General features: G+C 39.8%; 1 protein-coding gene across 1 annotated transcript in view; it reads left to right on the top strand.

The window, feature by feature from the left end:
• The window catches only part of TMEM26 (transmembrane protein 26), a 527,742-nt gene that overhangs the window by 364,626 nt on the left and 137,552 nt on the right, over window positions 1–25,564 (top strand). Inside the window, exon 2 of the mRNA XM_085608791.1 lies at window positions 6,590–6,668. Coding sequence (XP_085464917.1) covers window positions 6,590–6,668 — 79 coding nt within the window. The remainder of the gene's footprint in view (window positions 1–6,589; window positions 6,669–25,564) is intronic.

Raw genomic sequence — 25,564 nt, forward strand, 5'->3', positions numbered from 1 at the left:
TCCGCTATCCCACCCAATTTCCCGACTGTTGCACTCTTTGGAGTGGGAAAAGTCATTCTTACTTCTCCGCTATCTAACACTTTTCCTACTGTTGCACTCTGTGGAGCTGGAATATTAAATTTAATTCCTCCCCTATCCAACACTTATGCTACTTTTGCACTCAGTGGAGTGGGAATAGTTATTTTTACCCATTTGCTATCAAACACTTTCCCTACTTGCACTGATTGTATTGTGAAATTTAAGTTTAAATATTTTTAATAGTTGAATGTTTTAATTTATTATTGATTTTTGTTTTTTTAATATTTTAAATCATGAACATATATTGTTATTTTGTATATTATTTTGAACTTTTAGCATAAATTAAAAATAATAGTTTATTAATTGTTTTAAAGTAAATATATATGTATAGATTAGGGCAGTGCCTATGAAATAGGCACCACAATGGGAACATCAAAGGCAGTACCTGCATGGTAAGGACTGCTGTAGTCCATGCCGTGCAGGTGCTGGTGTGCACGCACACAGAGGGCACATGTTGTGCCCCTCTGTGTGCATCCACATGATGTGAGGCACAAGGGGGAACTGTTAGGCCTCTTTGTTTCCTCACCACCATGGCAAGTGTGGCAGTGAGGAAACTCGTAATATGCTTGGCTGGGCCGCAGCAGCCCTGCCACACATATTGTGGCCTCAGTATCGCTGCACCACCACCAGGGATCTCCGATTTCTGGTGGTTGCAGTGGTCCAAGGGTAGCCCAACAACCCTGGTTGTTATGGGGTAGTCAGAAGTCCGCCACCAATGCGCCCGAGAGTCTGGCTGCCCATGGACTGCCAGACTCGTAATAAAGGCCATAAGCTGGTATATGTGCAATGATGTTGAGTTACAACATTGAGGCTCCTCTTTGTCCCTTTTGTCCTTAGAAAGCATCTGCCTGAATTGATGTAATGTGCTATGCTAGGGGCCTATTACTACACGTATTGGAATTCTGAGTAATGCAGTATTTTCTTCGCTATTCCACAATAATATTGACTCAAAAATATCTTCTTGCCATAATATCATGGTCAAAATACTGTGATTACAATAACATTGTAAAATAAAATATTGAAGTTAAGAAAAGGTTTTTTAGTTTGTTAGTATAATGTCGAACTTTAAAATGTAATTTACTATAATATTGTTTTTTTAAAATATATTATATGTGTATTGTATTATGCTTTTATTTCTTAAAGGATTTTATTGTGACTTTTTTTATAATAATTATTTTATTAAACTTTAGAGTATCCTTTAAGGTATTTTTTTTTAGCTTACTGGGTTTATTGTGGAATTGGGATGGTAGTTTTTTAAGATATATGTTAATTATTCTTAATTGAATAATATGTTAATCTATGTACATTTTTAAATTGTTATTCATTTGTATACATGATTATTTTTTAATTTGTTGATTCATTTTATTTCCGGGTTGTACGGTTCATTGAGGGATTAGGTGGGTAGTATTTAAAATAAGTAGATATTTTATTTTAATCATTATATTAATCTTGTTAATGTTTACATTGGTAGTATTTCTGTACATGTTTATTTTACATTGCCTAATTATTTTTTAATTTTAGGTTGTGAAATTTATTATGGGATCCATCAATAGTTAAAATAAATATTAATTAATAATAAATATCTTTTTAAAATTGCACATTTATTAAATTGTTTTTTTAATAGTGTAATTAATTTTAAATTACAACTATTCCTATTAGTATTAGTCCCTTCCACAGTGCTTGTTGGGGCTGGATTTAGAATAGTACATCTGCCACTTTCCCCAGTGTTTGCTGGGAATGGGCATTAAATAGTAAATCTGCCCCTGCCACCAATTTATGAACTTTGTTGAATTTAACAACCCCTAATATATGGATTGTCCCCACTGTTCCTCGAGCTGGAGTTTGAGCAATTCTGCCCTCCGCAAATGTAGGCACTTTTCCAGATGTTTGTTGGATTTAATTTAGAATGGTAAAACTGACCCTTGCAAACACAGGCACTTTCCCCAGTATCTGTTGGACTCAAGTTAAAATAGTAAGTCTGACACATCCTCGGCTTATGCTCCCTTCTTTAAGTTAGTTGGATGATGTTAGAATAATAAATCTGACTCTCTTAGATATATGAACTTCCCCTAATGTTAGTTGAACTGGAATGAAGCTCAACATAAAAAGGGAGGACAGTGCAAAGATCCTGCACTAGTCAAAAGTACCTTATCTAGGCTCTATTTCCTATATTGAGATAGGTGTAAAAGGCCTAGGGCATGGCCTCCATGTGCCCTAAAGAAATGACATACAAGTCACTTAAACAGAATAAGCAGAGGTTGGCCAAGCACTCAAATAAGTAACTGTAAGTGACAATTTGTAATAAATCTTATTCACAATATACAAGACGCAGTCCATCAGGATCTTCCCAAACAAAGAAAAGCGATGGCAGAGTTTGATTGTAGATACAAACATTCTTTTATTCTTTATTGGTATACAAATTCATAAAATTCATGATCGCTGACGCATTTTGTCCTCATGCGGACTTCTTCAGGGCTTGCTGTCGTAAACAATTACTAGAGATGTAATATTTAAAGTGCAATTAGGTCAAATTTGCAGAGTAAATCATTATCATTTGGTTCTATCAATTGTGTGCACCATATGAAAGGATGTGATTAGCACTTGCAGTCCTCTATTAACCAGTTATGTGGGAAATGTATCTCCTGTGCTTCTGTGAGGTCGTCCGGTTCCGAAAAGAGAATCGAACTGGGACATAAAAAAAAATTGTATCTAAAATCAAACTCTGTAAGCGCTTTTCTTTGTTTGGGAAGATCCGGATGGACTGCATCTTGTTATATTGTGAATAAGATTTATTACAAATTGTCACTTAAATTTACTTATTTGAGTGCTGGGCCAACCTCTGCTTATTTAGTTGAACTGGAGTTAAAATAATAAATCTGATCACCCTAAGTGTATCCACTTTCCCAATGTTTGTTGATGTATTGTTGGAATATTAAATTGTACCCCTCAAGGTACTGCACCTTCCTAATGTTAGTTGGGCCAGAGTTAAAGTACCAAGTCTGCCCCCTCAAATATAAGCACTTTCCTCAGTGTTATTTGGACTGGAGTTAGAATAGTAAGCTTAGACTCCCAAAATATACACACTTCGCACAATGTTAGTTGGACTGAAGTTAGACTAGTAAATCCGACCCCCCAAAAATATATACACTTTGAACAATATTTCTTTGACTGGAGTTTGAATTTTAAATCATCCTACAAGTTAATGTTTTTCCCTCAATGTTCGTTGGATTGAAGTTAGAATAGCTCATATGACCTCCTTCCATCAAATGTGTGCAATTTCTGCAACATTCACAGGTCTGTTGTTAGAGTAGTAAATATCAGCCCCTCCAAATAAATGCATGTACTTCAATTTTAGCTAGACTTTACCTAAAATAGTAAACCTTACCACCACCCCCCCCCAAAAAAAAACATATGCACTTCCCCAAAGTTTCTTGGAATAGAAATTCTGCCTCCTGACCGTCACACCCATTTCTGCATTTTTCTTAATCTTTGTTGGATTGGATTTATATTACTGTATTTTAAATATGTTTTAATTTGAGCTATGTTTATTATACCTTTTGGATTGGGGTTAGATTAATAGGAATTACTTACCCTTGTTTTTGTTTTCATATTTTTTCATCTTGCTAAATTTAAATGCATAGTTTTATACATTTCTTTATTTATTGAATATTTTTCTGGGTTTGTTTTTAGTATTAAAAATCTTTGAGCTTCTTTCAATGTTTATGGAGTATATAAATAGTAGTTTCTGTTATATTTTCTTTAATTTTTTTTACAATGGTTTAATATTTAAAGAATGTGGACCTGATTCACAAAGGTAAACTTACACTTTTGTGTAAGCTTACAATTGTTTGCTATTCACAAACAGATTCATGAGTAGTATCTGTATGAATACAGAGAGGCCCATTAGGATGTAGGGCGGATCGCCTCCGCCCGCACGGCAGAGGCGATCCGCCATACATCCTTCCCCGCCCGCCACCCATTTACCCCCCTCCAGATTAGTATGGCAGGGGTACCGCGGCGGACGAGAAGACCATCCACCGCTTTTCTGCCCGGAAAAGGGTTTAATAAGGTGGCAGTGTCTGCTAGACACGGCCATCCATATTAGCATGGAGGCGGAAACAACGCCACCATGGAAAGGCATGCAGAATTCTCTTCCGGGGGCCCTTTGCGGGCCCCCAGGGTATTGGGGGGGGTGGTAGGTGCACAGGGGGGGTACCTATGGTACCCCCCTGCATTGTCATGGACGTGGTGACAGGCACCTCGCGGTGCCTGTCACCTTGTGCATAACAATGCACGCAGTGCATTCCCAGCATTGTGGCAGGCGGTGCTCACAGCACCGCCCGCCACAATGCTGGGAATGGAGGATGCCACGGTGGCGGTGGCATCCTAATCGCCGGTGCGGTCCGCATTGTGTTAAAAAAAAATTATGTTTAAATTGTTCAGTTTTTTAAAAACTATTGATAATGTTATATTTGTTTTTATTTAAAAATGATTCCGAATGTAAATTATTTATTGAGTTTCAAAATATTTAATTATTAATCCATAACAAATAGGTTATATGTATTTGTACAAATAATGTATTACAATTTTGAAATGTATGTATATATATTGACAAATCTATTTGTTTAAAAAATATATTTATCATAATAATGAAACTTGTATTTTACATTTTAAAATGGTTATTCATATATAGATAGATATCTACTAATATAATATCGATATTTTACACCCTGATATTTTTATAATCAATATTATGGTACAGCATATTAGATGTGTGTAAAGTCAATCTTTTTTATGGCGATAGTTTAACATTGATATTTTTGCACAACAATGTTTTTGGGGCCATACAACCAATTTCTGCATTGGGAAAACTCAGAATGTGCTGTAAAAAATGCATCCTGCACACTTTTTTTGGAGGGTATATTTCAGCAAGTCCATTCTGCCGAATTATAGTGTGTGAAAATGCCCTTGAATTACTGTGTGCGTGCTGATTCTGATGTAGAGAGCACCAAAACCTAAATGTAACTTCCCACTGTAAAGGAAAAGTAAGAATAGGTTTAGTTTATTATATTTAGAAAATTCTGTGGTACAGGTATCATATTTTATGAGTATGATAAATATTGCGATCACCTCTGAGACTCTAGTAAACATGGCCTAAGAGAAAACATTTAAAACAAGTACTGAAATGAGCTTCAAATTAAAAAGGAAATGTGTTCAAGAAAGCCCCTGCAGGTGAAATGCCACTAGACTCTTTCATCCTTTTTTTCCCCACTTAGATTTCCGTTGAGTTTATTATCCCCGGTATGTTTTCCAATGGGCTTTTATGTTTAGCAAATTCAGCAGTGACCCGTGCAGGTAAGAGGGGTGGGGCGGTGGGGTCGGGTGGAGGGGGGATTTCGACAGACGATGAGGAAAATTCATTATTTATTTAATTTTACCTGGTGGTCATCTCTTGAATCCCCCTAACCCGGCCCCACTGCCCCACTGATCTTACCTGCATGGGCCGCTGCTGAGCAAATTGCTGGAAATTCAGTACAATATATCTGTTAACTGAACTCTCAATATCGTTAATGATACCAGGCCAGAAATGTAGTTTGCCTAGACTATGTTTATATTTTATAAAAATGAAGTTTAAAAAGTTGGTTGAATTTTTTAAACCCAGCTCTCAGTCTAGAATTATCCTAAAATGAATGTATTACCTGCAATTCACTGCACCTATTTTTTGTATATCTATATAAATTCATGAAGAACAACATTATAGTAATAGTGTGTGAAACATAGACTGAAAAAGAATGCCTTAAAAAGTATACAATGCCAAAATATTGACAATACATTATCTTTTCCCTGCAAAAGCTTTAACATGCATCTAATTTCAGTGTAAAGCTCTTTCTCCCAAAATGTTAAAAACTGAGGGCTATATGTATGAACACCTTTTCCTGTAGACATAGAATGGGTAAAACCCTTTGATACATCTGGCCCGGAGTCAGATGGTAAACCACCCCATTAAAAATGAGGTAGAAAGTGAATTTGGGTATATTTATGAACTAAAAAGGGTTAACTTTTAGTTGGGGGCATTTGTTTTATGTATACATTTTTCAAGCTTATATATTTGCAATTTCTAGTTTTCTAGTCTGTTTTTTCTCATAGAATCAACAAATCTGTATTCCAGAACACAAACTTAAATGTTATGTAACATAGAATGAACATTTGATTTGGCCCAGCCTGAAAGTGCTTGTGGTTTTCAGTATGTCAAATTGGAGTTGCCCTCAAAAAAGGGAATTTGGGTCACTTTCTAAATTGGCCTCCACATGGAATAATGGAACCAGAATGAAATTGCCATGTTTAATTTAAAGTTACCAGAGGTCAGAAATAACAGTATGAAATCGTGCCCTGATGGCCCTTCATTGAACATTTGATGATTGTGTATGTATGTATGTATTGTAAATGTGCCCCTTACATATATATTTTTGCATCCATTATTTTACTCTCTTCATTTTGTTTTTGTTAACAGGTTTTCACCAGCAATCTTCTTCTACTTGATCAGTGTGGTCCCATCGCTGTGGCTTCTAGAAATTAATTACATCCCTGAGGTATTTTTATTATAATGTAGTAAATTATACAGGCATGTGTTATTTAAATAAGGCGGGGGAAATAGTTCTCTTCAGATAAATCTTCTCTCCTTCATTTCCTATTTAAATTGAAACATACAGAAAATCCAACTAATTGGCAGTTTTTACGCTGTTGTAAGTACAGTTTTCAAGCTTGAAATTCCACCTAATCTTATTCTGTGAATCAGGATGAACAATTTACTTTCATAGTTGCACTTTTGTGCACCTCATCACAACATATTTCCATAAAAATATTTGTCAAACTATTTGCTTGCTGATTATGTGAGTGTAGCATTACCTAATATTGAGAAATAAACAGCTTTGTAGGACTACCATTTGTTAAAAACCGTAAACCTGAGTTACATACCCAGCCACACATGCAGGCCTATAACGAAGGAGATGGCTTATCACAAACAGTGTATCCCGAGACTAAAGAGCTATAAGGTTATATAAATATTACACCCACTGAAGCCAGACTGTTCTAATTTAAAATGGAGAAACAGAAAAACAAACATTATAATGTCGGAGCAGAAGGCTTTTATAGCAATTATTAACACTGAGCAACTTAATTGTCTAGTATAGCGCTTCAAACATTATAATGTTCTACTGTAATGTTATGTAAACTATACTGTGGAATAGCATGTGTTACCATTATGGGGCTCATTATAATTTGGGTGCGGAATCAATTCCGCCCTGCATGACTCGGTTATTGGACCAAACGACACCCAGTCGGCGATCCCGGCTCCCCCATTAGGATGCAACTGAACACTGTTCGGCCGCATTCCTATATTTCACTATGGAAGCATGTATTACAGCCATAAACCAGCCGTAATGCATGCTTCCATAGTGAAATGGGAGGTGCATTTCACACCTGCACCCTGTGGCAGGCACCTCACGGTGCCCCCCCGGCCTCTCAGCTGAGGCTGTACACCAAAGGAGGGCTTCCTGGGGGCCCCCTAACACGCTTTCCGACATGGTTTCCGTGTCAGACAGACCACTTGGAAACCATTCCAGAAAGCGTGATCGTAATCTCAAGGGTAGAAAGAGACGCTCTTGAGATTACAAGCCGGATTCTGACTGGTGGACGGGCTCTCCAAGACAAAAGCCAGCCGGATTGACCGTCCGGTTTCCTTTCTGACCGCCTCCATCATAATAAGTCAGTCAGAAAGGAAACCGACTGGCCCATTACAATGCAGTCGCAGCCTTTAGGGCTGTATTGTAATCATCCCCTATGTGTGTCTTATTTGCTCCCAATTGAGACTTCACAATTTAACCAGTTGAATTGAGTTCTAACTGAGCTCAGCAGAGTGTTTTAAGCGAAAAGCTTTTTGATACAGACACATTTTGAATTTCAATCTAACCATTGTGTGATCCCACGCTTCTAACTATGCTCTGCTTCCTGTGTTCTCCTATTTTGTACCCTATAACATTTCTCAGTCCAGAATGCATACCTTGGTACAAAACTTCTATCATAAATGTTCCCACTGTATAGAAATTCTAAATTTTGTCCAGATGACATGGGAACTCATGCTTCTTTATGAACATCATACCTCAGTTTGCAGAAATTGTACTGGGAAGAGTTAAATAGCAGATATGGGCATGATATACAGGAAGTGCTTCTGCCTAAAGAAATCAAACTAATTTATCAATGAAAGTGTATCAGTGTCATATCTCATTATGAACAGTGGTGGCTGGCTAATTAGGGCATTCATATCACAGTCCCACTAATTTCTAACCGCCACCTATGTTCTGTGATTAGCTAAGCGGAGGATCTGAACACAAACACTTGCCTTAATTAATGTCATTCTTGCCCATGCACACCGCCTGTAGCTGGAGGGCACCTGAGCCATCATCCTCTTTCAACTTGCACTGTGCATGTAAAAAACACTGCAGTGAGGAAAGGACTGCCCTTATAAACCCTCCTCCCCTTTAATTGCTTCACACTCGCAGCCTTGGACAGAGGAGTTAGGGACCTGACGTCGATAATCTTACAATCTTAACAGCTTCTTGAGCCTGTTCCTGCTAAAGTGCTATGACATCTGTTGGGGGTAGGCAGGGGATTTGCAATGGGTTCTGGCATAATGCTGTCCGTGGCATAACTTGCACCCCCATTGGCCATAAATGGCATACTGACAGCTCAGCATAGCAATGCCCATCATTGACATGTTGCCAGCAGTCTCAGGATAATGGAGGTTATGGTGTACTTGGTATTATATTGGTCTTCATTATCATATTACGGGCCTTCTTGCCATTACTGCTGCAATCCATGACATTTTGGCAGCTTTAGCATATTGATGTCTATGCCAATATATTGTGAGCATTAGTGGCATAATTCTGGTCATCAGGGGAATAATGTTGGCCCTGGGATAATTCCATTCTGTGTTCAAGTAATTCAAGGAGGCTGTCATGTTTGACCATGTCAAAGGCTGAGGATAGGTCTAGAAGGATTAGGAGGCAAGATTTGTTCTGATCTAGCATTTTAAGCGCGTCTTCAACAATGTGGGTAAGGACAGTTTCCGTGCTGTGACCCTGACGGAAACCGGATTGGAATTGGTCAATAAGGTGGAACTGATCAATGTGATTGCATAGCTTGGTATGTACACATTTCTCAAGGAGGTTTGCCAGAGAGGGAATGGTGGAGATGGGACAGAAGTTATCGGGGTTCGTATGATCCGCTGTGTTTTTTTTTAGAATGGGGTTACCTGCCCTGATTTTATGCAGGCTGGTAACGCCCCTTTGAGTACTGAAGCAGTCACTATCTTAGTCCAGAGAGGGAGTAAACAGGTTTTAATCTCATTGAAGATGTTAACTGGTAGAGGGTCTCAGAAGTGGTTTGACGGTTTAAGTGTTGTTAAGATATTAAGAACGGCATTTTCATCAAAGATTTTGAAAGTGTCCCACAGCGCGTTGTTTTTGAGGTAGAGCCCATGTAGGTCTGGGTGCTGAACGATCATATGCTGGCCAAGGCTATTCGGGGGTATCATCGGGAGGAGCTCAATTGCTGTTTGGAGATCACTTTCAATCTTTTTAGACTTTTCAAGAAAGAATGAGTCAAATATGTTGCAGTTTGGTAGCGGAAGGGATCCCATTGTGCAGAGGTTGGGTTTTTGAGTAGATTGATATTTGATCATTTTGAACAGTTTTCTTGGATGATTTTTGGCTTTGTCTAGTTCAACGCTAAAGAAATTTGCTTTGGAGTTTCTGATGTGATTATTGTAGGTGTTCCTGAGTGATCGCAGGTGCTTGAGGTGGTATAGGGACACTCGTTAGGCTAGTCTCAAATTGCGTCTTTCTTCATTTAGGCTCCCATTGTACCATGGTTTGGAGTCTCTAGTGGAGAATCTTTTTAGCTGTAACGGCGCAACTGTATCAAGATGGTCATCATGGAGTTGTTGCAGTGGTTTGTAAGGTCATGTTCATCTGACATGTCCGCTGGAGAAGGCAAGGCGTTATTGCTGAGGGATGTCAAGTCATTAAGGTCTAAGTCACGAGGGATCCTTTTCCATTGTCTGGGTTTCTTAAGTTGTGGTTTATGTATCCTCACTGGTTCAGTGATGAGAAAGGGGATGCAGTGGCGATTTGTCCAGTAGCATGGGATGATAGATTCGAGTTGAATGGAGTTTGATTTAGGAATGTTTAGGTCTAGGGTTGCACCCAGGTTGTGTGTAGGGCTGTCACAGATTTGGTTCAGGTTAAGGTCCACTAGAAAGGATTTTAGGCTGTTTTCTCAGAGATCATTGCGGCCGTTCCAATGAAGGTTGAAGTCTCCTAGGAAGATCTGGTAGCAGTGTTGTCCTACGTTGGTAGTGATGATTTCCAGGATTTGTTCGATGAACGTGAGGTTGTCTCGTGGAGGGTGGTAGATCATGTGTAGTGTACATCGGGGTTTGTTGTTACTCACAAGGTTTATGCAAAGGTATCCGCAAGCGGATAACTCGACGGTTTGTAACTGATTCACCGCGAGGTCACTGTGGTGTGTGCAGGCAATACCTCCACCCAGTCCATTCAGTCTGTCTGATCATATAATGTCATAGCTAGGTGGGATTAATATGTCCTTTAGCCATATTTCTGTTAGGAGTAAGAGGTCAAGCTTGTGGGCAAGGATGAGGTCAGCAATGTCCACTGCTGTTTCTTTGCCGATCTGCAGTTTAGTAGCATGCATTTCAGGTGTGGTTTGGTGTCTACTGAGGTTGTCGGTACAATGGGACCTGCTTAAGGTTGGACTTATTTACTTCTCTGGAGTTAGGGCAAGGCTCTCTGTGTGGGTTCGAGGCAATTGTTAGAATGGTAGTCAGGTTAGCTTATTTATACTAAAGAAAAAGTTTGTGTTTGACAGCAGATTGTGTGGGTGTCCTCAAACTGGAAAGCTGATGCTTGGGTACACAATGATTGTATTTCTGCCTTATATTGAAAACTGATATTTGATTTATACTTCAAGATGGGTTTAGGAGGCTTATGTCTAATCTTGGTGTATTGGTTACAGTTGGCAGTTATATCTATGGCTGTTATTTCATGACTCACAAGGAAGCAATTCATCATCAATACTGTTAAAGGTGTTGATGATGTTATCTCTAATGCCGTGGGAGGCCAGAGCATGTACGATTTGTGTAATCTACCTACTGTTTGATTCTGTGAGATCTCTGTAAAATGCTGTATTTGTCTTGGGTCCTTTTTTAAATCTAACTCTACAACTTGTGGTTGCGAGAATTGTACAACGCTTGCTTTTTCCACCATTCACCTTCAACAGTGAAGAGGTACTTGGAAGGGTCATGTTGAAAAAATTAAAAGAAGTGGCCTATAGAGGTGCATACCCAGGTTCTTTTAACTACCTGTAATACCTACAGTTATGTAGCCATTTTGTGAAATTGTAAGAAATAAATACAACATTTTTCTACCATTTTTCCCAATGTTTGTTGGGAATGGTTAAACTATATAACAACAAACACATGGCTTTCACCTCAATAAATTGTCAGCTTGTGTATTTTCTACAGTTTTCGAGCTATATATGAAAGGAAGTGAAACTGTAAAATTAGTTTACAGAATGTTCAAGTAATGATGAATTGGAAAAGTAGTATTTACATTGCAAAATACGTTTTTTATTTTTGTCTTCATATTTTTTTATTTTTCTGTTTCATGTGTTTCTTGCTGTGTTTTAAATTATTTTACCACCTTGCTAAAAGTTTCATAGGAGAGAAACATGTGTCCTGTGAATTACAGTGTAATCATAATACTAAAATGCTGTTCTTCACAGGAAAGCAATGTTAGCAACAACTGTTTATGTGTTAATTGCAATGTGTTTTCTACATTTAGTTACATTTAGTGCAAAAACGCAGTGGTCTCAAATCCCATATTTCACATGAGGAGATCTTGTTTCAATGATATAATAGCCCTAGATTCACTCTGATCTCCTATACTCCAGCTAATTAGTCATTAATTTAACTCTCACCAGTTGAATTGTTGTAAGCAATTTCCATATCAGTAGTAAATAATAGTTAAGAAAAGATGACATTGGACACCTGCTTACATGTTCTGCAACTGTTTTTCTCATCTACCCCTTGCAATGATAAATGAAACATCATAAGTATATTTCTATCAACTTGAATAAAGGAAGTCTGAAGTAACTGTTGGATTTTGAGATCAAGTTTCTCAGTCCGGGGGAGATAGCCAAGAATGTGCCTTTGATGATAACATACATTAGTCAGAGAAGACAATGAGTTCTTACATATTGTTCAGCAGAAGTGAGCAGGCTGTTTTCATCCTGAATTGACATAAGAGTCATAAGAGCCAGAATGAAAATAACTTACTGGATCTGATCATGAATAAGGAGAACCAGCCAACTTCTAGTGCTTGCACTGAGCAGTAAATTCAACTTACATCCAGAATTCAGTTTTCCAGAAGGAACTTTGACAAATGTTCATATTTGTGTAAGAAGCAGGATATTGCACAAAATGTGAAGCTGTGACCTTCAAAGCCTGCAGTTAGCCACTGGGATACACAGAGATAACTATGAGCCACAAATTAGTCAAGGGCGATACAATTACCAGTGGAAAACAACATATATGATAGCCTCGTTGATGTGTTCCTTTTTTACATCACTGCTATTCAAACCGTATGTGAAGCTGATAGGAGTCTTGCTGAGCCAGGTGGATAGCTCTACTCCCTTGTGTTTGGAGGCCACTGAACTGCCTCACAGGTCTTTACTATAGTGAGCCACAGGCAACTCAAACATGTCATTGGGTGCATTAGAAACTAGAAGATGCTGAGACCCATCCTGGAGATGAAACCATTAGTGACAGATTTCCTGCTTCTGGCAGGGAAACTTAAATATATGCCCATAGATGCATGGCTGAAGCAGTCTTTTGAAGGGTTCAGGCTTCACTCTCAACATCTGCAAGATCCCTGAATTTCACTCTTAACCCTTGTCTATCATCATCTAAATTGAACTGAGTGATTCTCTAATCAACAAGTTATCAGCTCCATGAAATCACACATAGATGCAGAGAGAAGGCATAAAGTGTCCCAGATGGATGCTATGAAGTAGGCTAGTTTTGCTGCTGCAAGGGGATAATATTCATATGTACTATAGCAGACCATGATGTAAAAGTGCATCACTGAGTCCCATCTTCAGAACAAATAAAGATGTGAATATCCCTTCCCTACAAATCCTACATGGGTGTACACTCACCCTGTTTGGCTACATGTGGGGCTGACATTGCAGAAGGTTTTAGCGGGTCTTTATGATCCAGTTCAGCTTGGCACTGAATCCTATAAGGAAAATAGAAGATTAACTTCATGAAGTCCACTATAGGATTGTGAATTAAGACATTTTACCTACCAAGGTGTGTTGAATCAACATTAGTATTGCTAGCTCGCCTAACTCCTCCCTTGCTTTCCTGGATAATTTATTGTATGTACACCTCGTTTAACATGCAACGTGCTGGCGAGAGACTGCATTACAGAAATCCTGAGAGGAATTCTCTGCCTACTCCTGTCGGCCAGTCTATGTTCAGGAAATTGTTTCTGGTTCACAAGATGCTACTTCCAAAATTCCAAGCAAACCACGCCAAGAAGTTACAAAGCTCAGATGCTGTAGTTGTAAAATAGCCACATCATTGAAGTCCCAAAAGTTAGGGAAAAATTATGCCAAGTCATAGGCAAGGCCTAAGATCTGCCAAAGGCCTTCAGAACCCTCCCTATCTACATAGGGTCTGATTCAAAACTTATTTGAGCACATATGTTACACAAAAAGACGAATTTATCAAGCAATTTTAGGTTTGTGACTTAAGAACCTGATTTTTCACTTGTGAATAGATTTACTCATACCGAAATTTACATCAGTCTTGTGCAATGCTATCTGTTAATTAATCTTCTCACAAGAGCAGAGCATGGGTATTAGTTAGTGGTGAGGGCCAAAAGGTAGAAAACAGGCGCAAATTTGACTGTTTGAGGACAATCAAAAACATTTTTCAGATTGCTTTCAACTTATGTGAAGAGCAGAAGTAAATGCATTTCAAGGAAGTAATGAGGGGGGAACACATTCGAATTTGGGAAGGATTTAAGAGAAGAGATTTCTGGAGAAACAGTCAAATAGATTCATGGTTGAGTACAAAAGCACATGTGAAAATGTCCACTTACTACATTTTCGAATAAGTAAGAGCTTATGTATTTGATCCTTGGAAGACATCACAGCCTCAGCCTCCCAGCAGCACACTTAGAATTATCAGCAAAAGTCGCCTGACTATTTCTGCACTGCACATGCTTTTGGAGCAGCATTTTTTGATACAGTAACTCCTGCTTTAAAGGAAGGCACAGTGCAGATGAAGAAATTTTGAATAATATGATGCTGGATTTGTTTTCGAGCCACACTTCCCTTCTTGACTCTCACTCTCCCAATACATACAGAAAAAAGTAAGGGGCATATTCACAAGAAAATGTTGCAGTTCAGGGCTGCGCCAAATATGGCAGTGCGCCGCTGCAACATTTTCAAAACTCAGGGATGCACCGTATTCACAGGAATACAGCGCACCCCTGTGTTTCCCCTAACGCTGGGTCAAAAAAAGCTGCATAGCGCAGGCACCCTGACACCATGATGCAACGATGCCTGCGCATGAACAATCAATTATGGTGATTTGCATCCTCTGTGCGTGCTGCAGAATGCGCACACATGGAAAGAGCAAAAAAAGTGGAAGAATTGATAATTTCTCCTCTTTGCACCATTCTAACACCTGGAATTCTATGGTGTTAGTTCTTGGGGCTGCCTCAACCTTGTAAATCTAAGGCAGCATCAAAAAGCAATGGGTGTTGTGGTGGAACACCCACAGCAACACCCATTCCAAGTCCCTTTTCTGCAAAGAACTGTGGCAGAAAGGGGCATATTTACAAGGTGGCGTTAAACCACACAAAGTGGCTTAGTGCCACCTTGTAAATATGGAAAATGGTGCTGCGCCACCAGAACGCCAAAAACGTGATGCTCTTGTGAAGCTGAGGGCTTGAAAATATGACCCCCTCTTGATGCGGGGGCTCCTTTTGTTTTGCTGCACTCACTTTTAAATGTTTTTGAGCCTTAATGCATTCATGGACAGCAGTGGACTCCTAATATATGTCCTCAATTGACCACAAATGCTGCTCCACTAAACATCTTACTGGATATCTTTTACGAACCTCTGAGTGGCACATCACCTGCCATTTGTTCATAACTGCTCAAAAAGCATTTAAAGCAAGCATAATAGAATAAAATAAAAAAGCACCCCTTATTAACTATGCCATGGAACCCATTAGGTTTCTCAGTAAAACGTCAATTTCACCCTTGCTTTTACAATGCAGTTTGGCATGAAAATAATCCCAAGACATTATATCCCTTGCAACTCCTACCACTTCCACTAAGGGCATCAGTCATCCGTCAGCAAATGGGAGACCTTTGAAGGGCAAACCGAGTTGTTCAGGTTTTAACCAACTGCGGCCCGTACAGGTAAGAGCGGTGGGGCCGGGTTAAATGGGATTTCGACGGACGATGACCAGGGCAAATTAATTATTTATTTAATTTGCCCTGGTCATTGTCCGTCAAAATCCCCCCTCACCCGGCTCAACTGCCCCACCGCTCTTACCTGTTCGTGCCTCGGCTGGTTTTAACATCTCTTCAATGCCTCATATGAGTGTGACTTATAAAGCAGTTGTTTTCGGGTGCAGCCTCCTAAACTAAACCTTGGCCGAAGGTGCACATTTGCGCTAAATGTATGAGAAACCCAAATGGAGCTAATTTCTGACTTACTTTGCAAATAGGACACATACAATTGAGGATGCAAACCTTCTACTTGTATATTTTTTCAGGTGATTTTGTAGGCATTCTTTTTGAGGATTTCCTTTTTCTGCTGAGAAAAGTTTAAAAAAAAAATCAAAGATTGTTTCCTTTGTTTTGCTACTAATATTTTATAAATAGATAAAATAAAGTAAATATTTTGGCTAAGAAATGCTAGACGTTTGGCTAAAATAAGGGATATAATGTGAATTGGAAAATATAGGCACATAAACAGACTAATATTGATACTTGGATACTAACATAAAGGCGTTGTGGCATTGTGTTTGAACTGTGCACTAATGGCCAGAACTACTAATCATTTTAAAGATCACAAATGCTTCGATTAAGCACAAAAATGGCATTTCCGAAAAAGGTTTTTTGATGCCTAAAATAGGATTGCAAATGTATACCAATTCGGTATCTGAAAGGGGCGTGCTGTAGATGGTCCTTCCAAATACTGACTCGATATGTTATGTATCGATGGGGCAGATGTATCAAACATTATGCAAACAGGCAGATTCGCAAAATCTGCCTGTTTGCAAATGCAAAAATTGCTTTTCCGATGCAGCAAACCTCATTTTGGGTTTGCGATTCGGTATTACGAAGGGGTGTGTTCCGGTTGCCCCCTCTATGTATGAATGTTTGTGACCGCAATTGCACTCGCAAAACATTCACATTTTATCAACTACTAGGTGGTAACCCATTCGCAAATGGGAAGGGGTCCTCTTCCCCTTTGTGAATGGTTGTAACACCATTTTTAAGAGCAGGCAGTGGTCCCACGGACCACTGCCTGCTCTTACAAAATGAAAAGAAAACTTTTCATTTTTCGTTTTGTAAAGCATCTTGTTTTCCTTTTAAGGAAAACTGGCTGCTTTACAAAAAAAAAACAGATTGCTTTATTGAAAAGCAATCACGGACATGGTGGTCTGCTGACCTCAGCAGGTCACCATCCCTGTGATTTTTGCGATTCCTAGGGGGTCCTAAATTGCGACCTACCTCATTAATATTCATGAGGTAGGTAATTTGCGACCCCCTAGAAATCGCAAAAGGTGTACTATACACCTTCATACATTGCATTTTGTGATTTCCTAATTGCGAATCCTTGTGATTCGCAATTAGTGAATCGCAAAATGCTATCTACATACATCTGGCCCAATGTTTTTCAACCAATATCTGGTTACAAAACATTGGTAAGTTACATAGACCATAGAGGATGTGGTAACCTATTTGTAAAAGTGCCCCTTAGGACCCCTTTCTCTTTGTGAATTAAAGAAAAAATGGAGGGCTGCGTGGCAGCTGCCAACTCTCAAACAAACCAACCTTTGAGAAACATGGCGTGAATTATTAAACAGTTTGCTTTATTTAAGGACTTCATAGGCATTGTGGTCTATATACTTCAGCAGGCCACCATCACTTCAATGGCCTCCAATTGTAAAGTGCTGCAATTTGCTACCTACCTTAGTAAAATTCTTATGGAAAAATCTAAGTTAATATCCACATTCTTCATATATTTTAAAGTATGTGAGAAAGCTTCTAGGCACTTGCAATTTTCACTTTAGTAACTGAGATGTAACCAAATTAAATGCATTGTCCAGGATCACACACTATGGGGAGTGAATACATTGTCATGGGTCAAACACAATGGGGAGTGAATGTAAGCTTATACATTTAAAATGTATAAAGCAGAAATGGTTTGATGTTGACCAGATAAAAGAGACATGCTTACACAGAAGTTCTGCCACTAAGGTGCAATCTCAGTGGCAGTATATCCGCTCTCAGAGCAGAATTTCTGATGTTCCAGGGTGGCTTAGTAAAGAACCAAATATTGTGTATTCATTAAACCTCTTCGGGTAGTAATCCACTCGAAATATACTTGCAGAATTAATCCTACCAAGGCATTAGAAAGTGTGAATTTAGGGAAGGAACTAAGAAAGAAAATCCCCAAAATGCACGTGCGTTTGTTTCCCAGGTAGAAATAAGAGAAGCTTCAAATGCAAATACACTTTTGTCTTCCAAATATGCGTGGGAAAATGTACACAGATACCCATTAATAGTCCAGGAATTATGTGAGAATTCATAAAACTTCAGAAATGCACTCCAAACGTAGGAGTTAATTTCTGCCTATTTCCTCTGTAATTAGTGAATTTGACCGTTTATGTCTATTATTATTCATTGTAAAATAATCTTGGCATTAAATTTGAAGGGACAAAAAGACAATTTCAATGTTTTTTTATTATTTAAAGTGGCCTGTGGATTAGTCTACAGAACATCCACATCTTACCACATATCTACTGGAATGTACCCAAGCACAAGTCCTTGCCATCGTCAGGCAAAGAGCCTAGGAGTGCCATCTAGGCAACTTCGGCTTTGTACTCTGGTATCCAAGTCGAGGACACCCTTAGTTAGATGAGCCCTAGGGGATGTGCTTTAGCACCATGAGGTGATCTCCTCATTAAATTCGAACACCTCTGCCCTCCTAGAAGTGACCACAGTCAATGAACACCCTTCCAATAAGCAGCAATTGTCTGCCATCAGACCAGTGATGGCTTTAAGGCGGTGCAACCGGAGCTGTTGCACTTTACGCCAAGGTTCAAGGGGTGCCCCCTAAACTGAGACAACAGCAGTCTGCACAGATCTTTGTGTGTGTGGCATTTTTCAGGGCTTAATTACAAGGAGAGCTGCGATTTGTCCTGTGAGTTTTTAATCATGATATAGTACCATAGAGTGTTACTGTTCCTGCTACCAAGCACAAGGTGTGAGATGCTGATCACAGGTTAGTATTTTACATAAATAGCTTAGATGGTTATTGCCTTTGTCACTGATCATTTTGTTACTTGGAGTTCATAAGTAGCAAGCATTCTAATATGGCACAATGAGCTATGAACTGGCATAAAAGTGAAGTATGCATATTGAGCGGCATATGTTCAGAACCTTATTGTTTTTCCCCCTTCAATCTCAATCTTTCGTTTTTCTAAGATTGCCAAAAGGAGTTCCTTTGTGGAGCAATTCAATTTCATTAGTTTGACATCCCAGTAATGCAGTTACATTTATGGGGCGGATATACTAACACTCAGCACTTGGTTTGCATCACAAAAGCGATGAAGCCTGGTGCAAAGTGTTGTTTTCAGGTTTACTCTCAGAGCAAATCATGAATTGCATTGGATAATAGCCATAAGTAGCACAATCTATCACAATGTGCTACTTTACATTATGAAGGCATGCCATATTGTGGCACATGTACGTTGCCATGCAGTCAACCAGATTTAGACGCTATTCCCTATCTACTGTGTTTGGTAAAGAGGAATTGGCATAAAATTACAACTCCTAGAGGCAAGGGTAAATTTTTATTCTCCGAACCTTTCCAATGTTGCCTGTGTGCTGCATTGTACGGCATATATACAAACTGGTAAAGTGTTAAACTTTGCGAAAGCACAGAATTTTGTGGCCGATAAGTACCTTCCGGTATGAAACCTAAGCTTGTCATCACTCAAACACCCTTGCACTAGGGTGTGTACATTTTTGAAAGGTAGACTAAGGCACACCAGCACTAGAGAGAACAACAGCACCATATCTTTGAAGATATGGTGCTGTTGTGCTCTCTCTTTTTAACTCAATGCAACATGGCAACGTTGGTTCTTGCACATCTTAAGGACTTAGCTAATCTGCCTCTTCGTTTCTCCAGACCAAACACACTTAACATATCATGCCTACTAGTATGGATGACCCGTGACTCCTATGTCTTGCAGTCCTGATTGTATTAAGTAATGTTTCTGATATATTTATGTACAGTCTTGTATGACTGTATAATATGTTAGTGATTTAAAGCTCTCTGACAGTCTACATTGGGATGAGTAGCACTCTAAAATACATAGATGTGATAGGACCGGATTCTTGCCTGCCTGGTTATCTCCAAGAATCCTCACAGGTCGCCAGGATCTTTTTATCTGCCGAATAGCGTAGAGGGGATGAATACAATTATCAAAATATATTTACCAAAATTAGATTTCATTTGGAAATGACCACTGACTCCGAATCTCAAATGTGTAAGATTTTATTACAACCAAAAACAACTGAACATACAAACACCTCAGTACAAGGTGTTGAAGGTAAATGGGCACTAACACAAAAGCAAGCCTACGCAGGATTCTCATTCGACTCAAAACAAAAAGAATTACTGATTCTAAAATCATCAAAGAAAACGATAGTTAGACCAATATCTATTTTAGGAATCATCAGTCAAAGGAAAAAACAAACATGTCTATCCTTACACTGTCTCTAAGGTGACATCCCTACTTAGCATTCCCCATCCCAGGCAAGAGAATCAAAAAGGTGTCAGAAGTGAAGACTCCCTTAAGAAGTACATTCACTTAGTCAGAGCTCGATCTAAGATGCTCCTTCTAGCTTCCCGTCTAAAACTCATCTGCTCAACCCACGGAGCACTATCCCTAATACAAAACCCCAAAATCATAGAACACGCCCTTCGGCACACCTCTTCAGCCAGGGCTTCTCTCGGTAGTTTTCCACAAATTTGTCTGGCGTCCAACAACGGTTAGCTTGGCCTTGGGTCCCAGGCACCTTCTCCCCTGAAAGTATCATCTCCACATTCCAATGCACTCCCCTGTTGGCTTTTTACAGCATCCTAACTCCTAAAACAAAGACCTAGTCTCTCTAACGAGCTAAATGTCCTTGCACCTGAAACAGAAACATGGGAACGAAAAACCATTTCACGTCTTTAAGATTTTACATTTCCCTGCAACCCAAAGCCTTTTCCGAGGGAATCATTTTCGGCCTACAACATTAGCTAACATAAGGAAATGAACAGGCCCTTCTCTTCTAACGTATATGAGATCAGGCCTTCAGAAAATTAAACACACTATTAAATCACACTCTAAGCATTAGTTCATGGTTCTTATATGCATGAATAAGTAACCTACGGGTGTAACTTTAACATGGCACACGTTTAGCCTAATACATTGCATTACACGAAAACTAATCATTATGCATTTTACTGAATACATTCACGATAGCTTGCAATGTTGATCTTCACTAAAGCATTATTACATTTCTAATCACCTCTATGTTAAACGATTACAGCAATACAATTTTATGGCACTTCTAAACATACATCGATTAATATGTGGGTGCTGACTAACGGTGATGCCCCCTACAAATTTCATAATCTCATGACGCTCTATCAGTTCCCCCCTTTGATGACAAATGTCATCCCACCACCACACAATTTCTTCCCTTGGAGAAAGAACCGACCTAAACAGTACTTGTTGCCATCCTCCCCTGTCGGAACCTCTCCATTCTCTTAAGATTCTGATATTGACTGTCCTGCAGTCTAGCCATTCGCCTCTCACTCGCTCTGAGAGCTCTTTCAATCCTGTTCCCTCTGTACCACTTATAGGGCCATATGTAGGAAGCCAAATACCAGTCGGTAACGGCCGAAATTCGGTAAATATCCCGTTACCGACCGGTATTAAGGCACTTGAGATGTAGGTGGCTGATTTCTGGATTCGGTATTTACCGAATCGGAATTTTAAGAAATCGGTAAAATACCGAATCCAGAAATGCTATGTAGGGGGCACTCAAGTGAGTGCATAATTGGTGTCTGGATTCGTTATTTACCACCAACTACAAGTTGATGGTAAATGACGAATACCTTTAAAAAAGCATTTTTGTGCAATTTGTGAAGTGCCATGTGGCAGACATACATGCCCTTAGGGCATGTATGTGTGCCACTGCACACATGCACGAATCAGGGGTGCAACAGGGTGTCAATGTGACACCCTGCCACCCATGATAATGCCTCCCCTATTACCGATTCGGTATTTACCGAATCGGTAATAGTAACTGGCTTCCCATTCATGAATCAATGGGAAGGGATGCATTATTACCGATTCGGTAAATACCGATTCATAAATACCGATATTTACTGAATCGGTAATGATTACCGATTAATTACCTACATACTATTTACCGATTCATGAATACCGAATCGGTAAAATTCGGTATTTATGAATCGGTAAATGTTATGCTACCTACATATGGCCCATAGTCTCTAACAAGACCCCACAAGCAGATCACACAAACCACAACAATAATGAGAGGCATCAACACAAACCCAAGGAACCCTTTTCCCAAGCTCGCAAACCAATTTCCCACATGACCAAATCCTTTACCAATCTTCTCCCACACGCCATCGTCAGTCAGATCCGCAATCTCTTGGTGAATCGTAGTGATGTTATCTATATATTTCTCCAGATCCTTGCTATTGTCTGGAATATACGTACAGCATTCCTGAACTTTCCACAATTTACAGAATCCACCCTCTTTCGCCAATAATACGTCTAAAGCAAGTCGATTTTGCAAAACCATCGTCCTTATCGACAACATCTCTCCGTCCACCAACAGCAAAGACCTTGCAGTATTCATTGACAACTCATCAACTACAGTCGCCAACTTTCTTATCTTCACACCATTCAAAATCACACCCAAACTCGGTATCATCGCTCCAAAGATATCACCAACCACTGCTCCTGCACTTTAGAATGATGTCCAGTCTCCAAAAGGTTCAAATCTTCCGCATGATAAATCTTCGTAAAAATGATAGCCAAGTAACATGTACCATACCAATTCGCGGGCAACCTCACATAGGCATTCCTTCCGCACACATAATACACAGTTGGAATCACTTGCACCGAACCTTGCAAGAAGTTCTTAGCAGAGTCCTCCATGGTAAAGATTTGGGGGCATATGTATCAAATGATTTTTTAATCGCAAACGCTGCGATTCGCAAAATAACAGCGTTTTCGATTAAAAAATCGCTAATCGGGATGTATGAGCCAATATCTCATCACAAAATTAAGGAACTGCTAATTTAGCGATTTCTTAATTTTGCGTAAGCATTTAAGAAATCGCAAAATGCGATTTCTTAAATGATATGTAACACGCACCCAAGTTGTGCGAATTATCCTTAAGAAATCGCAAATTACCACCAACTTCTAGTTGGTGGTAATTTGCGATTTCCTTTCAAAATGCACTTTTTTGAATTTTACAAAGTGCCACGTGGCGCACATACATGCCCTTAGGGCATGTATGTGCGCCATATGCGCACACATGCTCATTTCAGGGGTGCATCAGGGTGTCATCATGACACCCTTGCACCTTTGAAATTATTCTCAAATTGCGATTAGCAAATTGCGAATCGCAATTTGAGAATTACTTCACATTCATTCCTATGGGTCTCCTGGCCCATAGGAATGAATGGGAAGGTATTCCTTAATTGCGATTTCGCAATTTGCTAATCGCAATTAAGGAATTTTAAGAAATCGCAAAGGTTTTGCGATTGTTTAAATACATCCCGTTTTGCAATTCTCAAATAGCGATTCTTTAAAAATCGCTATTTGAGAATCGCAAATGGAGATGTTGATACATATGCCCCATGGTCACACGTACTCTGTCCTACCGAAACTTTTTCATAATAGGTCTGTGGACGTCTCACACACAACTTCCCCTTCTGCGTCTGATCTAACGCTATAGGTCCATAACTTCCCTTAGATCTGTGCAATCTCTCCTCATCAGTCCAATCTACTGGACTCTCACCTGTGTTTCGCGTCTGTGTCAGTTTTCTATATCTATCTTCTACTTGACCTATAAACTTCTTCTCTGTATCTGACAATGAACATGTCAAAATATGTCGGTGAGCATAAGCTGTATCCAATTCCAAAGTCGGTATGAAATACTTTCGAAGTCTGGCTTCTGACTTGTAATAATCGTACTTATTCAAATGCTTATAGGCTGGAACTTCAGGAAGTACTGCATCATAATTGGAAAAGAAATACTGAAATTGTCTTCTCTCATAAAAGATACTAAGCAACAAACTACAAGAAATTCCATGGGTTGATGGAAGGTGATGGTATCTAATACCCTCATCTACAGAAGAAGGTAGCTGCATGCACACATAACAGTCTTTCGCATCCATTGCATCCACATACTCATACAACAGCTTGGCATAAGCATTAAGCTTAAAGTCACTTCTAGACAGATCTATGTGAAATCTACGACTCTCTTCAAGTATCAAAGCTCTTTGAGCTCCTATAGTAACCTCTTTCTGGCTAGAGGTGGTAGGTGTAGGTGTCCCCTGTACCTCCCCCTCCTGCTCATGTGAAACAATATATGAGGCTACAAATATAGCAACTATTGCAGCTATCACTACCCCTAAAAGTGTACCTATCACTAATTTAGCTCTACAGTGTGTGTTTCCAGCATCTGCCATTTTTACAAAACTCTCAAAATTTAGTTCAACAGCAAAATGTAAGAGTCTCTTTCTCCTCCGGGTGTTGCTTTTCGAACCAGTTCAATCACCACCTTGAAGCTGGAAGTCCCCCTAGCAATTTTCAGTTCCTTATTTACACAGTCCACAAAAGACTTCCCTAGCTCTCCTTCATTCGTTTCGACGGAAAGTCTCTAACTTTGTTCTTCTTCCACTCGGGCCTAGGTTATCTTCTTCTCTGGACCTTTATGTACAACAAAGGGTTTACCATCAGTCCAGAACAATATTTGCTCCCAAGATCTGTAAGACCCCTTGCAAAATTTCAAGATGAAGTATCACCAACTCCTGATGTGGTGGCACGATACCAAAAGTCGGAAAAAACAGCGTCTCCAAAATCAACTCACAAACTTTAGTCAGAAGCGGTGGATTCAGAATATTGAGGGCCGGTATTCCTTCGATTTCCAATCCTGGAACTCGTAACAACTCTTCTATTTTCAAGTTCGGAGAATTGCTGATCAATGTCAAGGATCTCAGCCACCCTGTGCTCGCTATGCCTGGCATCAGTCACAGCGTATGTCCACTCTGGTGAGGCGTACCTTTGACACGGCACTCTTACTCTCCTTGACCTTCTCAGATTGCCTCGAGTTTAGCCGTCTCTGATTCACCGGCCAAACTCTTTCTGCTTCTGCGACACCTCTGCTCTCCCTTTGACTACCCTGTGCACTACTTCCCTCTTCGGCAGAATTTTACTCTACTCCACCCACAGCAACACTTTCTCCGTCTGAGTCAAATTTGGGGCTTTGATTTGCACAACCCCTTTCTGCTCGATCTAGTGCACAACCAACTGCATCAGCAACCCTCACAGCTTGGCTTGCCCTCTCAGATGGCCCTGCCACCTCAGCTGGATTTTCATTCACGAGAGGGGCTGTATCTTCCAAGGGTGCTGGAACTCTGCGGGTATGGGAGGCATGCACCCAGTTCGGCAGTCCCCCACATTTCACTGCCGTATTCATGACCAGTATTACTTGGTACGGACCACGCCAACGAACATCCAGGCAACTCTTCCTCACGTGTTTACGCACAAGCACCCAATCTCCTAGGCACAAGTCGTGGCACAGGTCACTTGCGGCTGGAACAGCTGCTGCTTGCACCTGCTGAGACACAGAACAGACTACGTCAGCTAGGCCCTTACATTACTCGAGAATCAAGTCATCAGTGATGTTAATCAAAGCAATAGCAGGTATCGCTGGTAATCGCATCGCTCTTCCCATGAGTATCTCATGAGGTGACAACCAAGTCCTCCTA

Source organism: Triturus cristatus, chromosome 1_2 (assembly GCF_964204655.1).
Source record: "Triturus cristatus chromosome 1_2, aTriCri1.1, whole genome shotgun sequence".
Lineage (NCBI taxonomy): Eukaryota > Metazoa > Chordata > Amphibia > Caudata > Salamandridae > Triturus > Triturus cristatus.